The sequence below is a fragment of the Stegodyphus dumicola genome, chromosome 6, assembly GCF_044657685.1.
Source record: "Stegodyphus dumicola isolate Sdum_Otavi_A_Nest chromosome 6, ASM4465768v1".
Classification (NCBI taxonomy): domain Eukaryota; kingdom Metazoa; phylum Arthropoda; class Arachnida; order Araneae; family Eresidae; genus Stegodyphus; species Stegodyphus dumicola.
The window spans coordinates 121001095-121027689 of NC_140773.1; the positions used below are offsets into that span (position 1 = coordinate 121001095).

Genomic DNA, 26595 nt, shown 5'->3' on the forward strand with positions numbered 1-26595 from the left:
GGTGCCAATGGAGTTCATTGAATGGGTTGGCCTGCCCAGAGTCCAGACCTGAACCCTATCGAGAACCACTGGGACGAGTTGTATCGCCGAATTCAGGGGTGCACTACCCGTGCAAAATCGGTGAAGGAACTTCTATGTCTTCTCCAAGTCGAGTGGAAGAAAATACCACTAGCTCTCATACAAAGACTTGTGGAAAGTATGCCCTGGAGGGTTCACGCTGTAATTACCTCTCGTGGAGACTCTACCAACTATTGATTTTGAATAAATTTAATTTTTCTTTTCTATCACAGGTGTCCAAATACTTATTGGTAGTCAGTGTATTATGGAAACTTTGCTTTTATGTTCCGTGAGCTCTTTTGCGAGCGAAATTTTCCTTTACCTGATGTAAGAGAGCTTAATGTCGCATATTCCTCTGTAAAAAGTGCGCGTTATTCAAACTCTTCTTTAATTCGCATCAGAGAAAATAAAATCCATTTCTTCCACCATTAAACTGATAAAAATAAATAAGAGAAAAATACGCGTTGAACGATATATATAGTATATATACCTGAGATTTTGATTGTTTCATTATCTAGAGAATTACATGCACGAGATGATATATTATATCATGCCTAGGAAACTTGGTCTTTACGTTCTGCGAGGGCTTTTGCAAGCGAAATTTTCTTTTAAAGAATACAAAATTAGAAAGCTGAATGTTGCATATATTCCTCAGCAAAAAATACGCTAAAATAAAAAAAAATAAAAAAAATAATAAATACCTGATTTCACAGCTTATAACTTGGTTACTTCGCTTATTATTCCAAAGAGCCAATTTGCGCAGAAGGACTATTAATATTGTTTTGGCATTTTGCGTTGATTCACTTTTCAAATTGTTGCCACCAAATATTATCGCCCTGCATTATATTTAAAGAAATTAAATAATGAAGCATCTGCATAAATGTATGTATGTTTCTCACATTGTGATAAAACAACGGTACCTAGAGCAATCCAATTTTCAAAATTTTGAATAACACTTCTCCGAATATGGGCATTTGGAAGCTCAAATTTGAAAGCGAGCAGTGGCACCGTTATACAGAAAAAACATTTTTATCTCCAGCACGCGAGACTGTGTATCGAAAATTCTAAAGATATGCTCATTTAATTAAAAATTATTTTGCGATATTGCTCTTGAACTGAGTTTTATGGTTTAAGAGCGAAGAGCATGATATTTAATAAATAAAGGTAACACACAAAATGTTAAAAAAAATGCCCCTTCGGACGTAATTTAAAATCTGAAATCTTTCGGATTTTTTTTAATAATAATAATTATAAACAGGAATAAAGAAGCGAATGTCGAATTGTAACATTGAAACGAAATATTGGCTGCTTTCAAGCACAAGTGCTTAAGGAAACAGAGACAGGAAGTTTACATTCATTTTTTTTAATTTATATATATTTTTTTTTATCTTCTAATTTTTATTATTTAAATTTTTTATATAGTTTGCTATCGCCATTTTTTAAAATCAACCTTTCATCATTTTATGCGTGTTCTCACGTATTTAAAAATTTTTATGGACAGCTTTATAACGTCATTTTTTTTTTTTTTTTTTTTTTTTTTTTTAATTTTGAAAATTTGAATCTCCTTTTAAGTGTCCTAGCTCGAAAATTTTAACCTCCAATTTTGAAGTCTGAGCTAGTAAATAAAAGCAGATTTGGAAAACAGCAAAATTATTAACTTAAGCATTTCCTTTTAATTCTCTATTAGTTTTATATGCTTTCATATTAGAAAAATGCCATTTTCCTTCTGTTGCCCTTACACAAGAATTTATTAACTACTTATGAATTACAAGCATTTTTATTTTGCACGAATTAAGTGTTCGCGTTTCAAAACTAATAGCCCTTTTGGGATAATTATTATTACTTAAAAATACTAATTTTTAAAATAAACCAGAAAAAATATATGAATTCCATTTGGGTTAAACCTAAAATTTCGACTCATGAAAGACGAAATCATGTAATTTCTATTTAAAAAGCCATATTGTTAAATATATGCCAAATTCTATCATAAATTCTGTTTTAATTAGCACTCACACTGCGGAGTGAGTGCTAATTAAAACTGAGTTTTAGTTAACATGTTTGAATGTTAATTAAAAAAATCGGTAAGGCGATTTTTTATAAAACTTGGCATTTTGGTATAATTTGAAGCATAGAACAGAAATATGGAAAATGGCATGTGATTTCATAAAAATTTCGAGTTGGTGTCAAAATATGTGTATTACAACAATGCAATATACAAACTAATATAAATCCTTAGTTGTGCTTCCAAGAAAAACCAGAAGTCGAATTTCGTCAACCGGCCGACTAGAATGGAAGATATAGATTTGACCCATTTTTTTCGGGGGGGGGACTGACTGTACATTAAATCTAAAATATAGAAAATTTAACAAATAAATTAGTCAATCTCTGATACCTTACATAACAATTTGCTTATAAATATTAAGTTTTCTTTATTTGTAAATTACATTTGCATTCTACAAATTTATTATGCTTACTTTTTCAGGTTAGTAGAATGTTGAATAATTCTTCAGTGGACAGTGACTTCAATTTTACTGGCGAACAGAATAACGAAAATATCCCAGGAGCTATTGTAATTTTTATTATTGCTATGATAGCTATGGCTGGAAATGGACTTGTCATGTTATCATTTGCCAATTGCAGCCAGCTTCGGAACCAAAAAGGTGCGTACTTCATCGCTAATCTAGCTCTTGCAGATTTTATATACTCAATCTATGTGATGTCCCCATGCGCTGCTGCTTTAGTAGATAGGAGTTGGGAATTAAATGACACAGCTTGTGAAGTTTATTCATTTGTCAGCTGCACATTAATGACTGCATCGAATATGAGTTTGGCTGCTATAAGTGTCGACAGAGCTCTTGCCGTCAATAAGCCTTTTCATTATCCCAATCTGGTTACTTTTTGCAGAGTGAAGTTAGTCCTCCTTTTTGTATGGATTCATGCGTTTTGCTTATCACTCATACCAGCAATCGGCGACTGGTATGTTTTCGAAGCTTGGGACATGATATGCAATCCTCGCTGGGAGAAAGCCAACCCTTTTTTTGCAGTAATGTCTACAATACTTAGTTTCGCTTTACCGTCATTTTTGTTACTCATCAGCAACCTTTCCATTATATCTGCAATCAGAAAATCACGTAGTGTTGTCTTTCAGATTAGTGGCTCTGAAACAATGCCTCAAATTTGCGCCAAAAACCATGCGAAGACTCTCAGATCATTGTATGTTTTAGTTGTGGCCTATTTCATCTGTACGCCCACTTTCTACATCTTGAAACTTCGTTCCGTTTTGGAACGTAAAAACATATTACAAAGCAAGTTCCCTTTGGTTCCAATTATCCTGCAATTCGCGACTGCCGCACTGAATCCTCTTATATACTTCATTTTACGCAAAGAACACAGAGAAGCATGCTTAGTGATAATTCGTTCAATTTTTAGCAAGTTCCGGAAATTCATACATGATATATGTGGCCATTATGAACCAGATTCGGAACCAGAATTTCCTTTCGAATAAAAGAATTAACATAATTTAATTTAATAATCTTTTTAATGCGTATGTAAAATTTTTTAATGTGTAATTATACAAAAGAGTAGTTTCCAAATCAAATCAATTAAAAAAGCTCTTTAGATTCGTTCCTTTATTTTATTTAAACTACATTTATTTCTTCAAAAATAGTTATATAAAGATATATATAATGTCATAAACTGTTTTAAGAAAGAAAAATGTTAACATACTATGGCAACACATGTGAATACTATTTTTCCAGAGCGAGTAAATCTTCATGAGAGACAGTCTCCGAGACAAAACAAACTACCTCCGAGATTCCGATGCCCGGTATTACAAGTATACAACAACCTCAACTACTTGTACAATACTTTAATATACAGCATGTTCTGCAAAATACATATTTCGCCCATTTTATAAAAGAAATACCTCTGAAGGGAAATGAAAGCGACAAAGCTATTACCATGGCGCTTATCAAATCACACCAAACATCTTTTAAGATGATGTAATAATTAAAGGAATGATGGTAAATACACACTAAAATCCTCTTTGGAGTACATTTCGTTAAACAAAAGAGGTACTAATTTAGGTCCTTTGCAAAAGGGAAGTTTCATAAACAAAATTGTACTTGTTTGTAACAAGTACTTATTGAATAGATAAAAAGAGTAGACACAGAAATATACCACTACGGCTCATAATTTCTGTGAATTATAAAGGAGAGAGGAAAATTCATAAAGTCACAACCGCTGCGAGAAAATAAATGCTACTTTAAACACTATACAATTAAAATTGATTATCATTAACTGCAACATATCAGTAATATCCTCTCTGAAATAATATCAACATTAAATTTTCAACACTAAACTTTCTATCAGTGACGGCTACTTACAGGCGATAAAGCACTGTAGCAGATTTAGCATTACTCAGACACTTGGATTCCTGCTACATTACACACTGTTATTTTAAATTTTATTACAGACAACTCTATCGAGGCTAATTTTTACCCTTGCTTTTTACACTCTCACCATTTTATTGGGCTGCTCGTCGACTAATGGCAGAAAAATGTTGAAGACGGGCGTAGGATTAAGGGAATTTTTTTTTTCTTTCCAGCAGTTCATAATATCACCACTTTATAGTTAATACAGGGTTCGTATGGTATTTATGTTTTTTGGAATCAATTTTTGGTCCTTAATTTTGACGAAAATCGGCAGAAGGTCCTTAATTTTATCATCAGAAATTTCTGTCTGTTTTTTACGACTGCCATATTGAGTGTGAATTAGCATTTCGGAGGAATATTTTTGGCGATTCACTGACATATACGGTTATCTTTTGAATGGGTTTATGTGTTATAATTTGTTCCTCTTTCTAATATAAATGGTGGGATAGTCGAGTTTCTAAGCAAGAAGTGAAACATAAGCATTTCGAAATTCCTTTTTTCTAATGAAGAGCTCTTAAACAACTTTTTGCTTCTGGGGATGCGAATTCTTTTATTAAACGGTTCTAAATTTGGTGACTTATCAACATTTTACCAATTTTAAAATCAGTTTCTATAGAAAATTTTTAATTCCGAGATCTGGGAATTTTTCAATGATTTTTTTAACACATTGTAACATTGATAAATTTCATTAAAATAATGGTAATATATTGAAATTATATTTAAAAAAATAACATTAAAATAAAACATTTTTATTTTTCGCTGTCATATTATAAAGTTTCATTTTGGCAACTTATTATACAATATTTTGAATCTGAAAAATAAACAAGGTATAATGCTATAAAGTGCAATTTACGAAACAGTTCTTAACAAAAACAAAATTAGCTACGTAATTAACTAAAAATGTCTTCTTTTTATTTTTTTCATGGTAAGAGTTTTTCTCATGTAATTGTCTCAGAATATGCATCAGTTTTCTTTATAAAATTAATTTTACACTTTTTTCCACCTTCCCCCCCCCCAAAAAAAATATTTCTGGCTTTTTGCTATTACAGAATTGGTAGAGATAATTTGTCTTTAGGATTTTAGACAAAGTTTAGAAGAATTTGAAGGCAAGATTCTAGATTCTAGAAGACCCACGGTTCTAGAAGATTTCAGAAATATGGGACAAAATGAAAAATGTCTCCATAGTATTAACACGTAATGGATGTAATTTTACAGAAAGTTTTGCGATGAATTTCTTACTTTTTGGGGAACGTCTGGAAGAACAATAAAAACATAATATTTGAATGTTTTACTTCTGATACTAGAATCTTTTTCTTAACATGTTTGTTTACCTTCTCTTTATTTTCTTTACATTTTACTAGACATAAGCATGGAAAATATCAAAAATGCTTCTTATCATATGGGCAGGCATTACAGAAAGGATTTTTTTTTTATTAATAAAGAAATTCCCATGCCTTTATTCTAAATTCTTTAGATTCCCATGCCATATATCACTAACAATATCCTTGAGAGACAGTTTAATGGTACTTTTATTTTAAGGAAATTCTGCAGGGAAGGAAAAAACTACATTTTTTCCCCCTCAGACTCAATACATGACAAAATAAATATTGACTTACATTTTTATTTTTATTTTTATAATGTATTTTTCCTAAAATGTAGGTATTCCTTCACATTCAAGGAATTTTTATTTTCAAGTGCTTTTTGATCAGTGAAATAGAAATGAACAAATATTATATTTAATGACTGTGATGAAAATCTCCCACTTTAAAGTGGTTATAAAAATATTTATTTAAAAGATGCAATATAATAATATATAAATAAAAAAGTAATGGCATTATATGTATTTGTATTAGCAACAGGTTATAAGTTATTACTATAATTAACTAGAATAAATGTCAGCACCATGCATAACAAATAGAGATTAAATAAGAAAATGCTAAAAGCCAGTTGTAATGCAAAATTAATTCACAACATAAAGCAGGTAAAACATATTTTTAGATTTACCAGCAAAATTATTTTTTGTAACCAAAAGTTGTTAGGAAAGAGAAATGAAGAAGCTTTTAAATAAAAAAAATTACAATGGTTAGATCATTTTAAAATTACTAAATGCAATCTATAAATATTGTGGTGGTTACTAATTTTAAAAGAAACTATTTGATGCATAATAGATTTTATAGCAATTAAACATAACATAACCAACTCTAAATTAAGTAAAATTTTATATTTTATAGTACTAATGTTGCCATTATACACTTGTAAACTCTGAGATTTTCTTTATTTGGATACATTGAATAAAACAGATTAACAATTTTAGACAGAAAAACTAGTATTCAATCTCCTTTATAAACAAAAGATATCAGAAAATTATTTCTTAAAAAACGTGTTATATCTTCCTTTATCACTAATTTTAGACATATGCTAAAACTACACTCTTAAAGATGATCTAGAACAAGAGTTCTTAACCACGAAGGAATTTCATAGCTTCAAGGAGGAATATTGTAAACCTTTTATTTGTCTGCTTAGAATTCAGTTTTTACTATAAAATACAACTTTTATTCAAGTTTTGGTATTTGTGAACATTTTCTATGCTTTTTGCTGTTTAATTTATAAAACATGTTATGAAATAATCTAAATGTAAATGAATTAATACATGTATATTTTTTAGCTTGGAAAAGAAGTGGTGAAATAATCTAGCAATGGTAAAAGGGGTGCATGGGGACTAAAAAGGATGATACCACTGATCTAGAACTTTATGAAAATACTACCGGTACTGAAGAAGGGGAGGGTTTAGAAGAAAGAATTTTTTTATATGTTGCATAGAAAGTAAAATTTTCAGGGAATTAAATACTCATCTTGCTGTAATTAGTTATAATAGAAGTATTTCAAACATTTATGTGTAAAATTCTCAGAAATATTTCAGAAGGATTATGACATTATTTTCATGTTTATTTCTAGTTTAAATTAAAGACATTTCATGAAATTCCTCTTTTTCATTATATCAACATTTATCAATAAATTTGCAGTTGGCCAATTTTCTCATTTGGTTAAAACTTTTACTAAGAGTACTTCAAAGAATTTTGATAATGGAAAAATAAAGGTAGTAACACTTTTTTAACCAACTAATTCATATTGAATACTATGGGAATCATATATAAGTCTTACTTTTTTCTCAGAACTGCCCCTATGCATATTGCTGAAAGTATTTAAAAAAAAAAATTTGCATTATATTTCTCAGAAGCTTTCCCTGAAGTCATGTAAATTACATACAAAAGTATATATGAAAGATTTCTAACTTTAAGAGTATACACAAATAAAATGCTCTTATCAGCATTAATTTAAAACTTGTTATTTAAGCTTAAAAATATATGTTTTTTAAGTACACATAAAAATCTCATATTTGCACTAATAAACTTATATATATACACAAACATTAAAAATATTAAAGAGTTAACAGATATACATTTGACAAAAAAATCCTTCATATAAAAATATACATACATAAAAAATTATCTCTTAGACTGTGAATTATTTTACAATAAAAGATATTATGAGACTTAATAAGATATTTGAGACTTATAATTTTGATTTTGTCAGCCATGGGAAATCCTAAAAGAAAAATAAAAGCATATTTTTCACTTTGTTTGAAGGAATTTTTAACTTAATTAAATTAAGAGGCCAAAAAATTACATAAATGCAATAAGAAAATTTTAATCTGAAAAGTAGTAATGGCTAATCAATATTAAAAAGTATTCTAGTATATAATATGACTTTGCTATTTTAATTCTTTAAATTAAAAAAGTACTATATTTTACATAATAAACAAATTGCAGTGAAATTAGAAGCATCAATTAAGATATAAAATAGCTAAGTTAGCAAGTTAGTTTATACATATGGTAAAGTTACGCTTTTTTTTTTTTTTTTTTTTTTTGTCAGTATTATTTATATACTGTGATTAATTCTCTGACCACTTTCCTTACTATCATTCTACTTGTATTTATTATTTAGAAGGAGATAATCTCAAAATACAAATCCTGCTTAAAATTAGATTAAAAAAGCAACATAAAGTTGATGTAGATCTTGAATGAAACTCCACTAGTTTTGAGGGTGATAAGACACAAATCCTTCTTCTTCAGGAGTAAAAATATAGTTTTATTTTATTACACATTTTTTTTACCCTCCTAAAAAAGTAGGACTATGTATGCCTGATCTGTTTCAAATTTGCTAAGGGTTTCATTCAAAATCTAACTAATCTAAAATTGCATTTCTGTCCAGTTTTAAATTTTAGACTCTCTTGCTTCTCTTCCAACTAAAATTTGATCTTTTCAATAAAAAATATATGATTTCTTTACAGTGGAAAGCTGTGATAATATTGGAACTGAATGTGCCACTTTTAACATAGGTTTACAAAAGTGCATTTATATTCTATTCTAAATATTGTTAATATTGTCGTCCTAATAACTTCTCTAAGTTAAGATGTTTTCCACATAACTGATTTACTTAAATGAATTACATCAGTTAACATCACAGTCCAGAAAATTGCTAGAGTTAAACAATAAGCTCTATCAGTTCACATTTTCATTTTTAAAAGATAAACTAAGACAAAAGATCATGCTCTTAAATATAAGTACCTCAAAAACACAAAATTTGTAAGGTAAAATATAAACAAGCATATCCTAAAGCACTTCTAAGCAAGATTTCCAAATGAAGATCATATCTTTTAAAGTCATCCATTCGAAGCTTTCTCTCAAGCTTTGGAACAACGGTATACTGAAATGACAAGTGATAAAGGGAACAATAGGTGTCTGGGGAAAATGCTTTAGGAAGCAGGGCTGTGCAGTCAGTAGGAAAAATGATCGACTCTGACTCTTAAAATTTTAATAACTCCGACTCCCTCATATAGATATATGTGTGTAAACGTATACACATGGGTTACAGCTTTTTTTTTTAAATATAAAAGTAGTGATAGATGCTACAGAGAAAAAATTGATGGCATAGCAAATTATTTATATTAATTAACATTTATCATGAAATGGAAAACTAGCATTAGTTATTTCTAAGAAACAGTATAGCTTCGTCACGATTTTCTTTATTGGATGGCCATAGATCCGATTTGATAAACTTCAGAGCTGAGAATTTTCCACACTAACTTGAGGAATAGCTTTTACTGTTAGGGCTACTTCTTTTAACATTTCAGGATAGATTTTTAAAAGTTCTAAAAGAGGTGTCTTGCAAGTGCAATCATATTTACTATTTCTTCAAAGGCTGTGTAGAAATCTTGTTTGTATTTTTTCATTTTTATTTCTGAAGGCTCTTGTTTTTTATTTTCATTCGCTTTGCCTTAGCCTTTTCAATATTATCCAAAAATATTTCTCAATATCTAATTCCTCAATGGAAAAGGGTGATAGAGACTCAATTGCAATGTCTGCAGTTTGACTGTCCTGATTCGAATTCTCCAATTGTTCTGAGAATAATTTCATTCTTAATGAAAATTCATAGATGACTTTTTAATTTGTTCCTTTTTTTTTTTTTTTTTTTTCTTTTTAATTTGTTCGTCGTCCAAGAAAATTCGGTGTTTTGGATGTCCATATATTGAACCCAGCAAGATCTCATTGTCTAGCAAACTAGTTTCTCTTTCCTTCATTGAAGAAATTATTCCTTCTGCAATAAACCCTCCATTTCAGAAAGAACAAACATTCCATTCTGGCCTCCTGTCAATTCTTCAGACTGCAGCTTTTTTGTGGCTATATACGGTATAGAAAAAAGAGTTTCCAATTCTGCAAGATCATTCCACAGTCTTTCTGTTAGTGAAACATTAGGGTTATCTACATCTCCTAAAAAGGTTCTTAATTCTAATAACCTCTTTATCATGAAATATGCACTTCCTTATAGCGTTGCTTGATCAATAATTGCTCCTTTTCATGCTCGATTAATAAGAAAGGCATCAATTTTAGGAGTTCTTGCTGCTATTGCTGCTTACCTAAATTTATCAGGGAGATTTGTAACTAAATGAATCAGTTTAATCACTCATGGCAAATATCACATCCATCCTCCTCCCTTATATTTATTTATTAATAGGTCAATGAAATAGAAAATAACTATTTATTAATGTATACAGTTCATAAATAAAAATAATAACTCAGCTTGTCATTAATTTTTTTCAATTAATTTAAATTTCATTTCAAACTGTCCAACGAAAACTGGAGTCGGAGTTGACCTGTTTTTAGCGACTCCAGCTCCGACTCCCTTAACCCCAAAATCTACCTGACTCTGATTCCGACTCCACAGCCCTCTTAGGAAGTAAGTAATTCTGTAAAGTGGATGGGTTGTATTCAAACAATGCAGGTGTGCACACACACATAATTCTGGGATTTTGACAAAAAGGGGATATAATTTGGGGTACAAATGCTCTTCTGACCTGCATTAATTCTCAGAATTAGTAGTCAGATGTTTTCTCTTTCTGTAGTCATTTGAAGCTGTGATTCTGAAGTCAACATCAAAGCCTTTAATCAATCACATTAATTGAAATATAGTTGATCTAGTGTTCCTTTTAGTACTACATATAGCTCCAGCCAAATGAAACAAGCACAGTGCTGGTTTCATATGTAAAGTCATTCAATTCACGAAAGAAAATGGAAATCGCTCTGTGGCAAGGCTGTTTCACAATGGTGAAAACTCCATATGTGAGTGGAAGAAAAATTAAATCCCAATAATTAAGTGTTTTTGTGATTGCCCAAAACTGTACATCTGATGAAGTTAAAAAGCTCCTTAAAGCTGAAATCAACCCTCGGAAACATAAAATTGGAATTAGCAATATTCGAACAGTTCATAACAATAAAGTAATGGTGAAATGTGCTTCGGGATATGATAAAGAAAAACTGTTTACTGCTTTGCAGGAAGACTCATCTATTTTGAATCCCTCTATTCCAAGACGAAAATATCCTACAGTTTTACTTAAAAATGTGCCAAACAGCATTAGTAATGATGAACTGTTAAAAATTATTGAAGAACAAAATCCTGAAATTACCGTGAGTGAAGAGACTTGGAAAGACGTCAAAGTTCGCTTTACTTTAAAAAAGTTTCAACGTGAGAGAAGCGTGGTTATTGAGGTGCATCCTTCTGTGCGCAAGCGTATTTTAAATTTTGGGCATATTAAAGTGATGTGGAATATGTGTAAAGCTGAAGATTTTGTTGTTTTAAATAGATGTTTTAAATGTTTAGGCTACCACAGAAGTCTTGATTGCAGAAATCCCTTGGCTTGTTATTGCTGCTCTGGTGAGCATAAGAGTTCAGAATGTGATAAAAAAGAAGTGCAAGTGTGTATTAATTGCATAAGATTTAATAAAAAGACGAAAAATGCAACTAAGAAAGTTGATGTAAATCATAAGCCATTTTCTGGAACTTGCCCCAGCCATACATTTATGATGAATCTTGCAGCTTCAAAAATTTATTATGGGCAAGTCCGACAATTTGTCTGTTTCTTTTGTACAAATAAATTTGCACAAATCAAAACTTGCTACTCAGCAACTTATTTTATATATGGAGGCAAATGACACTGATGTCGCACTGATTCAGGAGCCGCACTTTTATAAAGGTGTTTTTCCTGGCTTTCCAATAAAACATAATGTTTACTATGATTCCAAAGCAGAAGTTGTCAAGTCTGCTGTTATTGTTCGCAACCAGAATCTTTCTCCTTTTTTAGACTTAAATCATACAGTTTATAATACTGTTGTTTTAGATATAAAAATCAATGGATCTGACTTGACTATTTGTTCCGCTTATTTCGAGCCCCAAACTAATATTGACATAGAACTATTAAAAATTTCACAAATTTTAACGATGAAGAAAAAATACAATTTTTTATGTGGTATGGATTCGAATAGCAAATCAGCGATTTGGCATAGTCCTATTACTGATGCTAGAGGAACGAAACTTAGTGATTTTATTAGTGCGAATCATTTGTTTCTACTTAATGAAAATCGCGGACCTACTTTCTGTTCCACGCAAGGCTCAAGTTACATTGACCTTACGCTTTGTAGCTTAGGACTGCTGCCATACGTTCAAGGTTGGGATATCTCTGAGGAAGATTCTCTTTCTGACCATAAAATGATTATCTTTGAACTTGTTTTATGCCGTCCGATTATATCTTCTAATTTGTGTACTTTTAATTTAAAAAGAGCGAACTGGTTTTTATTTACTGAACTTTGTAAGAGAGAATTGTGTAACTTGAATATCCTTCTTAACAGTTGCTCTGATTGTATTGCATTAGAAAATGTTGTAAACAGACTTTCTACCGTTGTTTTTAATTGTGCTTTACTTTCAATTCCGATGAAGAAAAGTAAGAAGAATGGGGTCCCTTGGTGGTCTAAGGAAATTGATTGTTATAGAAAGCATTGCTAGGCGTAGATTCCAGAGAGAAAGAAACTGTCTTCTTAAAAATATTTATAAAATTAAATATTTCAAATTGCGGCATAAGTACAAGGCTAAATTAGCTAATGCTAAGCTTGAGTCGTGGAGAAATTTTCTCTCAGCTATTACTGTTCACAATATCTGGAAATCTATATATAAGTATGGGGTTAAGACCAATTTTGCGAAAAGGATTGAGATTTCAGGAATTAAACTCCCGGGTGGCAGTGTTACTTCGAGTTTGAGTGATACAATTGTTGCTATAATGACAAAGAGTTTCCCAAGAGATAATGCGCGTGATGATAGAAATTCTCATAGAACTATGCGCACTGAGTCTGATGGACCATATATTTCTTTTATGGACTGTCCGTTCTCTACTTCAGAAGTTAACAGTGTTATTAAAAATCTCAAGAAGAACAAATCACCTGGGCTTGACTCTCTTTCTAATGACATGGTACAGCACTTTCATGTGGTGGATAGCACATTTCTACACAGACTTTTCAACCTTTGTTTACAATTAGCAGTTTTTACAATTAGCACAATGGAAGAGAGCTCGGGTTGTTTTAATTCTAAAACGTTAGATACAAGAACCCCTTATCTTGATAATATTAGATGCATTAGTCTTTTGCCTACTTTGGGAAAATGTCTTGAAACTCTCTTCATTAACAGAATAAATTGGTATTTGAGACAAAAATGCTTTTATAATGATTCTCAGTTTGGATTTACTCCTCGGAAGTCCGCTGAAGACGCCATTATTCGCCTTTGTAATATCTTGCAGTATGCAAAGAAAATGAAGTATACTACACTTCTTATTTTCCTGGATTTCAAAGGAGCTTTTGATAATGCTTGGTGGCCATCTATCTTAAAAATTTTAAAAGATACTGGTATACCACATAATATCTATGACCTTCTTAAAAGCTTCTTGAACGAGAAGACTGCTGAGCTTCAGCTTGGGAACGAAGCTAAGGTTTATTCTCTAGAAAAAGGCTGTCCTCAAGGCTCTGAATCCGGACCTACTCTTTGGAACATAATCATAAATGACCTTTTAAGTCATCTCGACGGTAGTTTAAAAATTGCGTTTGCAGACGACTTACTATTAATTTTCCAAGGAAGGATTTTGAATAACATTCTTTTGAGAGCACAAGAAGTTCTAGATTTTGTCTCCAGTTGGGCGATTTCTCATAAACTCACTTTCAATCTTTCAAAAAGTAAAGCTTCGCTTGTTCCCAGTACGTTTGATGAACAAAATATTGCTTCTTTGATGCTCAATAATTCTCCGTTGGAATTTGTAGAAAATGTTAAATATCTTGGTGTCATTCTTGACCAAAATTAACATGGAAAAAGCACATTGAATTCCTTTCTGCTAAATGTGAAAAAATTATTAATGGCTTTCACCGAATTGCCAAAAATACTTTTCGAGTTAGCTACGATGTTAAGAAACTCTTGTATAAGCAGTGTATTGTACCTTTCATTTCATATGGCTGTCAATTTTGAAATTGCATATAAGAATAATATTTTTTGAGTCATTGGCAACTCATGCTTCGGAAGACTGTATTAATGGAATTGTCCCCTTCACTGATCTTCCTCATCCCGCTGCTTTAGAACCCATAAATTTCTGCGATTATAAAGAGACTGCTGAAATAAGTTTTCATATGGTTTTCTTTACAGATGGCAGCAAGATGAACAACAAGGTTGACCTTGCATTTGTTCTTTTTGAAGACCATTCCGAGATTTGTTTTCTTAAACACCGTACACGGAATGAATGTACAGTTTTTCAAGCAGAACTTCTGTGCATTTATCTTGCCATCAAATGGATCCAGGATCATGGGACAACATCCTCAAAGTACCTTATTTGTTCTGATTCTCTTTCTTCTCTTCAACTTTTGAACAGTATTACCAGCTACAATAAATTAGTTATTGAAACCCTAGTAAGTGTTAGTTCACTTAGAATTAGAGGTATTGATATCTGCTTTGCTTATGTGCGCGCTCATCATGGTTTCTACGGAAATGAAAGAGCTGATTTTTTAGCTAAAGATGCCTTAAATTTACCCATTGATTTCAACATTAGCATTCCAAAGAGTTATTGGAAGTCCTTTCATTATAAAAAGCTTTTAGCTATGTGGAATGAGGAATACATTTCATCTTGTAATGCTGAAGTCACCAAAAAGTTCCTTCCTTCTATTTACCATAGACTGAAGTCCGAGTCTTTCCTCTCGTTAAATTTTAAAGTGTCTCAGTTTTTTTCTGGTCATGGTAAATTTGCAAGTTATCTGTTTCGTTTTAATCTACGATCAAACAATTTATGTGAATGTTCAAAAAGAGTTCCTCAGGATGTGGAACATTTGATTTTCTCGTGCCCTACTTTTGATGGCCCTAGATTATGCTTACAGAACGATTTGAAAATGTTCGGAGTGACTTGGCCAGTGAACTTATCTGTTTTCGTGAAGTCCACACTGCTGTTCTCTTGCTTTTGTTCACTTTATTTATGCATGTAATTTTTAATGTTTATTTATACATGTAACCTTTAATGTTCTAGTTAACTTACTTCTGTAAGCCCCGTGTTGTACATATGTGGTGCACGGGAAGTCTGTATGTTCTCAAAGGAAAAAAAAAAAAAAAAATATTTGGAATGAACCTAAACTAAAGTAAAGTTAGGTAGACTTAACAAAAAGATCAAAGAGTCATGCTTTGGTTCATTCAACACTATAACAAGTTCAGAAGTAGAATTGATCTTTACCCCGCACTTTGAATCAAACTCCAAGCTTTGAACATACGCATTCGTAATTCCAAAGATAACTTCAGATGTGCCTAACATGCCACTTCCTTCTAAAATTGTGAATCATTTTGATGATCTAGTCTTAGCTGATCATATGTTCTATGAAAGAAAACCTATTGATATTTTGTTAGGTGTAAATGTATTTTTTGCTATGCTTAAGGGAGACATCATAAAGAAAGGACAATCTTCATCCTTTGCAATTTGTTCTCAGTTGGGTTGGATCATATGCGGGAACACTATTACTGATGATTCAAATTTAACTAACATTTATATACAGTAAATAATCTTCAGTTGAATACAAACAAATTAGTTGAAAGATTTTGGTCTTTAGACTCCATTCCTGAAGTCAAACGTATCTCTAGTGAAAACTGGATTTATAGCATTTCTGCTTCTAATTGACATTATAATATAAATATATTTTTTGCTATGCTTAAAGTCAAACGTATTTCTAGTGAAAACTAGATTTATAGCATTTCTGCTTCTAATTGACATTATAATATAAATGTATTTTTTGCTATGCTTAAGGGAGACATCATAAAGAAAGGACAATCATCACCCTTTGCAATTTGTTCTCAGTTGGGTTGGATCATATGCGGGAACACTATTACTGATGATTCAAATTTAACTAACATTTTTATACAGTAAATAATCTTCAGTTGAATACAAACAAATTAGTTGAAAGATTTTAGTCTTTAGACTCCATTCCTGAAGTCAAACGTATCTCTAGTGAAGATAAAAAATGTGAAGAATTCTTTAAAACAACACACTTCCGCGATCAAAATGGTCGCTATGTAGTGAAACTTCCATTTAAAGATAACCCTTTAAGGTTGGGTAATTCTAAAGATCTTGTTTTACAAAGATTTAAATCTTTAGATAGAAATACATATATGACGTATAAACAATTCATGAAAGAATACTTGGATCTTGGAAGAGTCCCCAAGTCAGGCATACTACATGCCACATCATGCAGTAATTAAGGAATCTAGCTCTAGGAGCAAAATACGTGTGGTTTTTATTGCTACATTACTTACTTTTTGCCAAGAACTAACAAGTTAGAATTTTTGCATAGAAAACTAAATAAAACCATGCTGGAAAAGCAAATAAATCCTTTAGAAAATATTTTTTAAACACTGGAGGCAAAAATAACGGACATAATTTATAACTATATAAACTTCCATTAAAAAAAGAAATATCTATTATGATTTCTTGATAATGTCAATTAGAAGCAGAAATGCTATAAATCCAGTTTTCATTTAATTTACAGAACAGCTTCGTACATTACACTAAAATTGCACACTGTTTTTATGAATATATATATATATATATATTTTTTTTTTACATTAGCAAATGCAGCAAGCTTTAATGCATATATTCTGTAGAACACCCCAAGCCACAGAAAATGAGACTATTCTCCAGCAAAGATACAGTAAACAAATTAGTGGTCATTTCACAAAGTGGATGTTGCCAGATATTGAGATACCCCATTTTTTTTTTACAGTACTTAAGATTTCTACAATGAGTAGTGGCAGTAATGGACTTTTCATCATGAGGCATATCAAAGGAGTTTCTTGCAATAAGACCATCAATATGAGAGTCAATGTTACCATCAGAAAGATTTAGCACAACAGATGGAAGGTAAACTCATCTGGACGCCTTTCTGTGTCCAGACTGAGTCCAGGGAAAAATTCGACATTGATGGAAGTTATTGGGAGTGCTGCCTACGATCACACAGCATATGCAGCAGATATTGTAGAGTCCTGCGTACTTGGATTAGACTTTCTATGGAAACATAATTTTTCCTTGGACTTTCTGCCTCTGAGGACATAACCTTACTCAGAATTACAGAAAAAGGAGTTAAATCTGTCCACAAATCATAAATCAAGACGATATCATGGCACCAGTAAGAACAGAAATTTTACTTCCTGGATTCATAGACCAAAAAAAGATATTTAAATTAATTGTTACGAATTTGGTATATAGATAGATAATTTTAGTGCAGTTATATGTGAAAATGTATTTTACCGTATAATGTAACATGAAAATCTAAAGAGACGGAGCTTGCCGGAAAATTTAGAATACAGGGCCAAGTCTGTTTAACATTGGGTAAATGTCTGTCTCGCTAATTTGGCGAAAATTCGCCAAGATAGCAATGGTTTTAGCAACTCATTTTTGTCGCCAAATTTGCAAGAAATCGCCAAAATTCGCCACACTTGGCGACCATTTGGGGCCTGTCCCTGTGTCACCGTAATAGGTATTGCAATTGAATAACTGCAATCATTTTAGTAGTTTGAAATGTTACTGCTGATTGTGCTCTACAGTACTGAGGAGTGCTGTATGAATATTTTTGTGGAAAGTTCCAGAATAGTGAAGTGTTTCGTTTGGTACAATAAATTTTATCAAGCTATCATCTGTTCTGTGTGCAATCTATTAAAAATTCGAATGCAGACAACAATACTTTTGTTCAAAATCAGATGTTTTGGTAGTCACTATATTGATATTTGGCAGTCTGGGTTGGGTTAAATGTCACTCATCTCAAGACAGTGGTCTAACATTTATCACTAACAATGTTCATTCCTGTTCTCAGAAGTACTGGATAATTTTAGAGGTAGAGGTCCACAGAACAAGATAGTTGGGAAAAGATTCACTGCATGAAATTTTTAAATTTATCACACTGAGTTTTTAATTTCAATTATTTCCAAATACTTCAAAAAATTTTCTTAATTAATTAATTTATAATGAAATTAAGACAAAAAGATTTCTGGCATCTAAAGAACAATATCTCATTTTTTTATCTTTATAATAATATAAGCTTTATCAAGTATCAGTGATCTGCTTTATTGTTTTGAGCAAGAGGTTTTAATGGATTAATCAAATCTTAAAAGGAAAATTTAAAAAGCTTTCATATTTAATTAAAAACATAAAAATCAGAATCTGAAAGGAATTTAACCAATAAGAATTCATCAATCCTGCCATTAGAAATCATTTTAAGATGCATAATACTCTCAAGGAGAAAATACAAATTAAAGTTTTTATTACATTTAACAAATTACATCAATTTGTTTTTCTACGGAAAAATGGCAAATGTCAGAGACCTAATTTCTGTAGAAATATTTTTTTATTCAAAGATAACTTGCACCTATTAAAGGCCTCATATTTGAAAAGCCTAAAACAACAGTTTTTTTTTTTTTAATTTGATTTTAAAATAAGAATATTTAATAAATGTAAATCAAATATGATTTTTACATACTTGAGCCTTCCTTTGGGCAGTTGGAGAAATTCTAATATTTATTACAGATGGCTTATCTTTAGTATTTAGAGAGATTTTCAAAGCATTCTGCAGCTCCTCAACAGTATTTACTGAAAATCCATTTCCACCAAACATGTCACAAATTTTTTCATACTTTGCTGCAGGAAGAAGAGTTGTAGGTGGTACGCTGAAAAGGAAAAACAAGGAATTTTGTATGCCTACATAACCATACACATGCATGTATGTGTGCATATTTGTATACATGTGAAATAAAAATATAGGTAACAATAATAATTTTAATTTACAAATGTCCCTTTATTCTCCCTTTCAATTTATTCAATTCTCATTTTCATCAGAGCTATCTTAATGCATGAGCCCTTGCTCAGGGAGCTCATGAGTATATGGGCCCCATGTTAATCTTTACATGTCAGTTGATTTATGCTGGTAGTTGTCATATGAACCCACCACTTTGGTCTGCCCTAGGGCAGTTAACCCTTTGACGCACGCAATATTATTTTTATAATTTTTTTAACTAAAAACTCTAGAAATTGAATATTATGATCCTAGAGAGAAATAATATATGAATTTAAAAAAATCTACTCTTGCCCATTGTTCTATGGGTAGTGCTCGTACTGTGAAACCACCACGTGTCTAGGACTTTAAAACTTACTGAGGTAGTACGGAAAAACAATTTACCTTTCTCCATGCACATTTCCAATAAATTACAAAATTTACGAATATTAAAAAAATGTATGTAAGAATTTCAATATATATATATATATATATATATATATATATATATATTTTACATTATTTTACAAAGTAAATTGTCAGGAAACATTAAAAAAAATAAACATTTATGTAATTTTTCTATAGCAGTGAAAATATAAGTACTACCTACATAATAAGGACGTTTGGCTAAATGGATAAAAAACTCAAAAAATAAGGATAAAAAAAAAGACTCTTTTTTTTTTTCATATATCAAAGAACAAGTTTTTTTTTTTTTTTTTTTTTTTTTTGTGATATTGTTCAAAGCATGTTTTGGCATTTTGGTACGTGCATAGACCCACATTGCATGGTTTTCGCACATGTATCTTCTATGAAGGTTTCTTCCTTCTGCTACAAAATGTACACTGCTTGGATCTAAATTTCACTGTATTATGTTCAGCAGTATTTAGTTTTTTTTCAGCTGGCCCATGAAATTTGTGGTTTTTTATGTTAACGGGGGGGGGGGCATGGTCTTTTTGGCTTTGGTACGGATCATTTGTTTTCCATTCATATTTATTTTATGTATTTCATCCCAAAATATTCAGAAAATATTTTAAATTTAAATGAAACTTTATGCAATTTCTATTTTAAATTATAGCAAAGTATATTTACATTAAATTTAAACCATGAGGAATAATTTATAAAATCTCAATACTAGCTTGGGGACAAGTGGGCTAAGGTCAGAGAAAAATCTCTGGAAAAGAAAGACCTTTTTACTGGGCAGGTGCATGTATTGTTTAGTAATAAAATAACTCTGTGGTTTCAAAACCACTTATCTATATCCAGGTAAAAATAAACATTCCTATCTGAGAAGCAAGCAAACGCCATTGTAAAGAGCAGTGGTTTCAAGGCGCGACCACCGAGCCTCTAGAGCATTGTGAGCATTGTGACACAATGCTTTAGTGGTGCAGTGGTCGCACCCTGAAACCACAAAGCAAATGCCATACTTATAGAGGGTTTTCTTTATATATGCTGCTTAATTATTGCTATTTTTTATTGTTTATGATAGAAATCATGATGTGTGATGAATAACTTTTTAAAGTTGTTTATATTAATAAAAGGAAGTTATTTTGTTTTATTGAAAACGAATTTTAAAAGGCATCCGATTTGAAGTACTAAGACCTAAAACATGTATGATTCTGCAGTCATTTTGTGTTATGTGTAGAGGTAAAAGATCAGTAATCAATTGATTTTCACTCAAAAATTTCGGAAAGAAGAGGAGGGAAAAAATTCAAAAATTGGTAGTTTCAAGGTGCGACCACCGCACATCAAAGGGTTAAGATGGCATTGCTTTCAGTCTAATATAGTGACTGCTTATAATAATCTCTCTAAATTACACCATTTTAAAATTAATCCATGTCATATGATTTTTGCATAACATTAATGACACAGGCACTTGTATTTATTGCCAACAATTGTTTACAGCCAATATTTGTAGCCAATAATATTTCAGAAACTTTAATAACAGAAAATAACGTAAACTCAATTCTTCTAAACTAGGCTTTCATCTTCAAATGTCACATTTTCTATCTCTCATTTTGTTACTGCTAACTTTCAAATGCCTGCTGCTTCAGAGTAAAAAAAAAAAAAAAAAAAAAAAAAAAACCTCTAATAGCGATGCAGATCTTCAAGAACAGGTGTCAAATTAATTGTGGCTGCATATGTCAACAATAAAAGAAATATTCAACCAGTCTCAGTGATTGTTACTATCTTTATGCATCAAACTTCAAGTCAATATATAAAGGTATTTTTTCTCTCCTTCCAGCATGCCTTCGTGGTACAACGGTAGCACACTTTGTGCATATTTGAGACGTTCGAGTCCCAGCAAGAGCATTGCATATTATTCACATATTCTACTTTAATTCCGATGACAATTTTAACTAAATAAGTTTCTCTTGCCAACTTTATAGCAACCGTAACTCAAACAGAGTACAACTCTAAACCAACCACTACTTTCTCTCCAACTAAATACTACAACCTTATTTAAACTCCATCACTAAGAACATTTACAGTTACAGCCATTTCACTTCAAATTTTGCAAACAAGTACGTTAATTTTTATTTCCATTCTGGCATTGATTTGTACCTAAATTTGTATTTAAATAACTACCTTTGATTTTGCATATAAATCTAAAAGAATATAAAATAGCTAACTTTTGATTTTGCATATAAATTTGCATTTCAGAGCCTAACTTTTGATTATGGAAAAAGGAATGTTTTAATTAGTATTTAAATGGCTAACTTTTGATCTTGCATTTAATTCTAAAAAAATGTATTAATTTGTACATTTCGATTGATTTCAAATATCTTCTTTTGTACATATTTTAATTATTTCATATTAATTTGTACAGATCTCAATTAGTTTTTTATTGTTCTTATAATACTGTGAGAGTATCAGGGAATGTTTTTTTCTAAAGTGAAGATCCCGCTTAATTAAGTTCTTAAAGAGTACCTTAAATTAAGAAAAAAAACTTAGTCATTTTCTTTTTGGTTTTGTTTATAGCAAGCATTTTGGCTTAAGCAGACTAATTATATTTCCCATTTTTGAGTTTTATTTGTAACTTATGATATAACTCTAGCATAATAACTAATTTATCTTTACTTGAAAAAAAAAAATGAAACACCCTCACTGAATCTGGTTATTGTTAATCGATAGTGGATTGGTTTGTTTCCCTTGACAAATCAATTAATCTATGGTCAATGACAATGGCTGCCTTTTCAGTACTTTAAATTTTACTTTTTACTTTTACTATTTAGAATTTTTCTGATTTAAAAAAATCTTTCTATTTTTACTACAATAGAAATCTAAATAACTTATACTTAAAATACTGACTCTAATTTATTCCAACAATTCATAGCATTAATTAAATTTATATTCCTTGCAGATGACACATATTTTTTTTCTAATAACATATATATATATATATACATGAATGAACAATACGAAGAAAGAAAAGTAAAAAACCTCGAAAACCTGATCCAATTGTGTGCTGATAAAAGCAACAAGTAAGTGGAGGAGTAATAACATAAAATAAGATAAAAACTACATTTAAAATTCATCACACATTCGATTAAGAATAAATAACAAGCAAAAACCAAAAAATCAGAAGCACAATGGCAAACTGCGCGAAATATGAGACAAAATATGCCAAAAATGAAATATGATATTTACATCATTTGTTGCACCATCATCAAAGGGTTGGTGCAAGGAAAGAAAGAAAGAAAGAAAACAGCCTATTTCTGAATGAACAAATGCAAAAATTAAAGTTTAAAATTGAAAAATAATTTTAGGAAAACAATAAAAGCAATCTGTGTCTTTAATCAGCCCAATCCGTACAGGCCGAACAGGCAGTGGAAAAAATTGAAAAATTATAGCATAAAAAAAATTGCGAAATAATAAACAAATTATTTTGAGTAGATAGAGTCCAAAAACAAAACTAGCAAAAATAATAATCCAATATTTGAAAACAAAACCATATGCAAAGATTTTTATTTTAATATTTGTAAAATAAAACTATATTCAAATTTTGAAAACATACAGATTGGGTTAAAAAAATAATAGCAAAAACCATAAACATGCAACAAAGCTTCAAAATTTAATAATTTACAATTTGAGTGGATTGAGTGCAAAAACAAGTAAAAGAGAATTAATATTAAGGATTAAAAAACATTGATAAAAAATATAAAAAAATAAAAAATAAAAATATATGAGTAAGTTCTTAAAATTTGTAACATAACACAAATAAAAGTTCTGAAATGAAAAAAATATATTCACCTTTTTAAATTAGGAAAGCCAACTGTGTAATGAAATTAGAAAACTATGAATTTTAAATTATTTAAACTCAATAAGAATAATTAAAAGAAAACCTAACATAATATAAAAATTGTAGCAACAAAAATAAATATTTTTAAATAGGGAAAAAAATTCGATGTTTTTTACATCTTTCGATGATTTTTGAATTAGGAATACAGGTAATTCGAAGTTTTTTCCTTTTTGTGATACACCACTTATAATGAACAAGAGAAAAATCATTCATTATACTAAAATTAATAATTATGACTAAGAGATGTCTGAATGCATGAAACATCATAGTGAGGAGGTGCTATTGATGGACCCAATATCACAAGCCAAAATATTTTATGAGGAAATGGACTTGAAAAATTTGAGTGCATATATCATCAAGTTTGTTAACCAAATTTTAAAATCATTATGGTAAAAGGCAGAGATTTCAACAAAATAGCTTCGGTCTATACAGAAGCACCTGAACAATTTGCAAATGAATTCATTAAAGGTATTAATAGTGAAAAGTTGTTACCAAAACAAAGTATGATGCTGACATTATTGATGTTTTCTAATAACATGTTCCCTGAAATACTTTGCTGATAACTGCCGAAGATAACTCAGTTAAAGTCAAAGATTCCAAAGTGAGACTAACAATTTTGGAGAGCACAAATGGTGTAGAAATGCAAAAATGTAAACTTTTATAACTGGAAAAAATTCATTATGTCAAGAATTTTAAAAGGGTAAAACTTTTCCCCACGATCTATCATTTAAATAAAACTGCATGGAGGATACAAACATTAATGAATCATGGGTTTGAAAACCGTTTTACATGTGAAGTTAGGCAACATTTAAAATAAGTTGGTGTGCTGGATGATGCAAAAATTGTCCTGATTACAGACAACTGTTCAGTTCCTACTTCACTGAAAGTTTTAGTAATAGATAACAACGTTATACTCTTTCCTCCAAACTATACATCAACCATCCAGCTAATGAATATTGGAGTGCTCTACATACTGAAATGCACATACAGTCAAACTTCACTACAATTAATTTTGAAGGACTGGAAGTTTGATTCACAATATCTGATTTGATACAAAAAACAGATTATCTCACAAAATTGTGTAAAAATTCAATAATGAATTAAAAAAAAAGTGATTAGCATTGTCACCTCTACCTTCTCCAAAAGAAGTGAATAATAAATCTAAGTTTAAAAAATGTTCAATTTTAATTACAATTATTATATAAATAATGCATTTAATAATTTTACATAATAAATTACATTATATCATGAGTCCTCAAATTATACATTTATAACTTTATCTACAAAATGTATAAACGGTGTTTTTATATTTGTATGAAAACGAATAACAAAATATACTGATGAATTTGCCTGCCACCTAAAGTTACAGGTAAATCAATCAGTATATTTTGGCAATTACAGGACGTGAACAGTGGAGCTATGAAATGAAATTAGAAGTTGTGTCTACTTATGAAATTAAACAGAAAGTATGAACCTATGAACACAATAAACAGTATAAACAGTATGATTCACAACAAAAGAAAAAAAAAACTTCAAAATCTAAATCTATGGCCCTAGATGAAAACATACTTATTCAACATGAAGTATCATCACTTTTAAAATAAGCATCTTACTATGAATAAAATAACAGATTCATCTGACAAATAGAAACTTATTGTGAGTATAAATCAAATATACATTTATTTAAATGACTGTAACAAATACAGTACAAAGTTCATAATCTTGACTCATGGGGACTTCGGCGATTCCGGATTATCGATTTTTCCGGATTATAGATCATCAATTTAAATCTGGTAAGATAACATGCAGAAATTATACAATTAAAAATATGAAAGAGCAATTATGATCTAAAGGGTATCAAAATTTACAAAAAAAAAAAAAGCTTAATATTTATTTGTTTACTTTATTAAACATTTCTTTCAATGTAAGTTGTTTACGTTGCTTTGTTTTTATGTGCTAATACTTTCTCTTTAATTCCATAAACAGACATAATTTCTTGTTCAGTTACAAAGTTCCACTGTTAAAGTCCTGTAATTGCTGTGTCGAGAATACCGACTAACTTGTCAATCAATATTTTTTCGTTTTCAATAACCTCTCTGTCACTTTCTTCACTATCAGAAGTAGCATTTTCTGGATTTAGAACCATACTACATATTTCGCTGTCCATTAATTGATTGATGATTGGGGCACTGTCGTCACAATGAAAAACTTCTGTTATATCATCTTCATTTATTACTGCTTCTCCATATTTCTTTACAAATTCCAACAACTGAAAAATTTCACCTTTAGTTTGCGATGTCTGAAAACCTTCAAATCCGCAGCTATCATCTTCATCGTCCTCACCATGAAAAATGGTATCTGGCCATAAATTATGCCATGCATTTTTTAACATATCTGGAGACACATCCTCCCAACATGCATGCATAAAGCATACAAAAAAAAAGTTCGTGTCTTGGAGGTCCAGATTATAGATCATTCTGGATAATGGACATCCAGATTATGGACTTTGTATAGTACCAATCAAATTATTATTATAGTAGATGACAGAAGAGTTGAAAATGTGTTTTCAAGAGTTTAAAAAAATAAATGCTACTTTTCCGTTTTGCTGGCGCAGGTGATAAAGTTGCCAATAATGGTACAACTGATGCCAAACGGAATATCCTCGCTGGTAACCTTTTAGACCTCATTTTAAAAACAATTTGCAGCTATTTCTTATCAGACTGATGGCTTCTTTCAATACTGGGCCCACCAGCGGCCGAGCGGTAAAATCGCTGAACACTGGTAGTTCGGTCCGAGGTTCGAATCCCGCGAATGGGCTGGCTGCATGGGTGTTTTCGTGGTTTTCCCCATGTGTAACGTGTATACGAGCCAGTTTCCCTTAGAAAGTCCTCTACGATGGCATCCCTCCTCTTAGGCAGATAGCCCTCGAGGCTTTGCCGTAATTAAGTAACCTAAGCTAACCTAACCTAACTTTCAATACTGGCATACTATTACATAGAATTTTTACCCGATAAATACAGTTTTATGCCCTAAGGCCATTCGTGGTAATTAAGTCAAATAGAATGCAATCACACCATTCACCCTAAGG

General features: G+C 30.7%; 2 protein-coding genes across 15 annotated transcripts in view; one reads left to right on the forward strand and one right to left on the reverse strand.

The window, feature by feature from the left end:
* The window catches only part of LOC118180286 (beta-2 adrenergic receptor-like), a 35527-nt gene extending 31915 nt beyond the window's left edge, over positions 1-3612 (forward strand). For both annotated transcript variants that reach the window (XM_085818866.1, XM_085818867.1), the window contains exon 2: positions 2540-3612. In XM_085818866.1, coding sequence (XP_085674992.1) covers positions 2549-3562 — 1014 coding nt within the window. In that variant the 5' untranslated portion in view covers positions 2540-2548 and the 3' untranslated portion in view covers positions 3563-3612. The remainder of the gene's footprint in view (positions 1-2539) is intronic.
* Positions 1-26595, reverse strand: part of Hacl (2-hydroxyacyl-CoA lyase) — a 173320-nt gene that overhangs the window by 66632 nt on the left and 80093 nt on the right. For 5 of the 13 annotated variants that reach the window (XM_085818865.1, XM_085818863.1, XM_085818854.1 and 2 more), the window contains 2 exons: positions 18917-19103; positions 6002-8096 (listed from right to left, as the gene is read on the reverse strand). In XM_085818865.1, coding sequence (XP_085674991.1) covers positions 8064-8096; positions 18917-19103 — 220 coding nt within the window. In that variant the 3' untranslated portion in view covers positions 6002-8063. Of the gene's footprint in view, positions 1-6001; positions 8097-18880; positions 19104-26595 lie in introns of those variants that run through there. The other 8 variants (XM_085818857.1, XM_085818860.1, XM_085818859.1 and 5 more) reach the window with 5 other exon arrangements.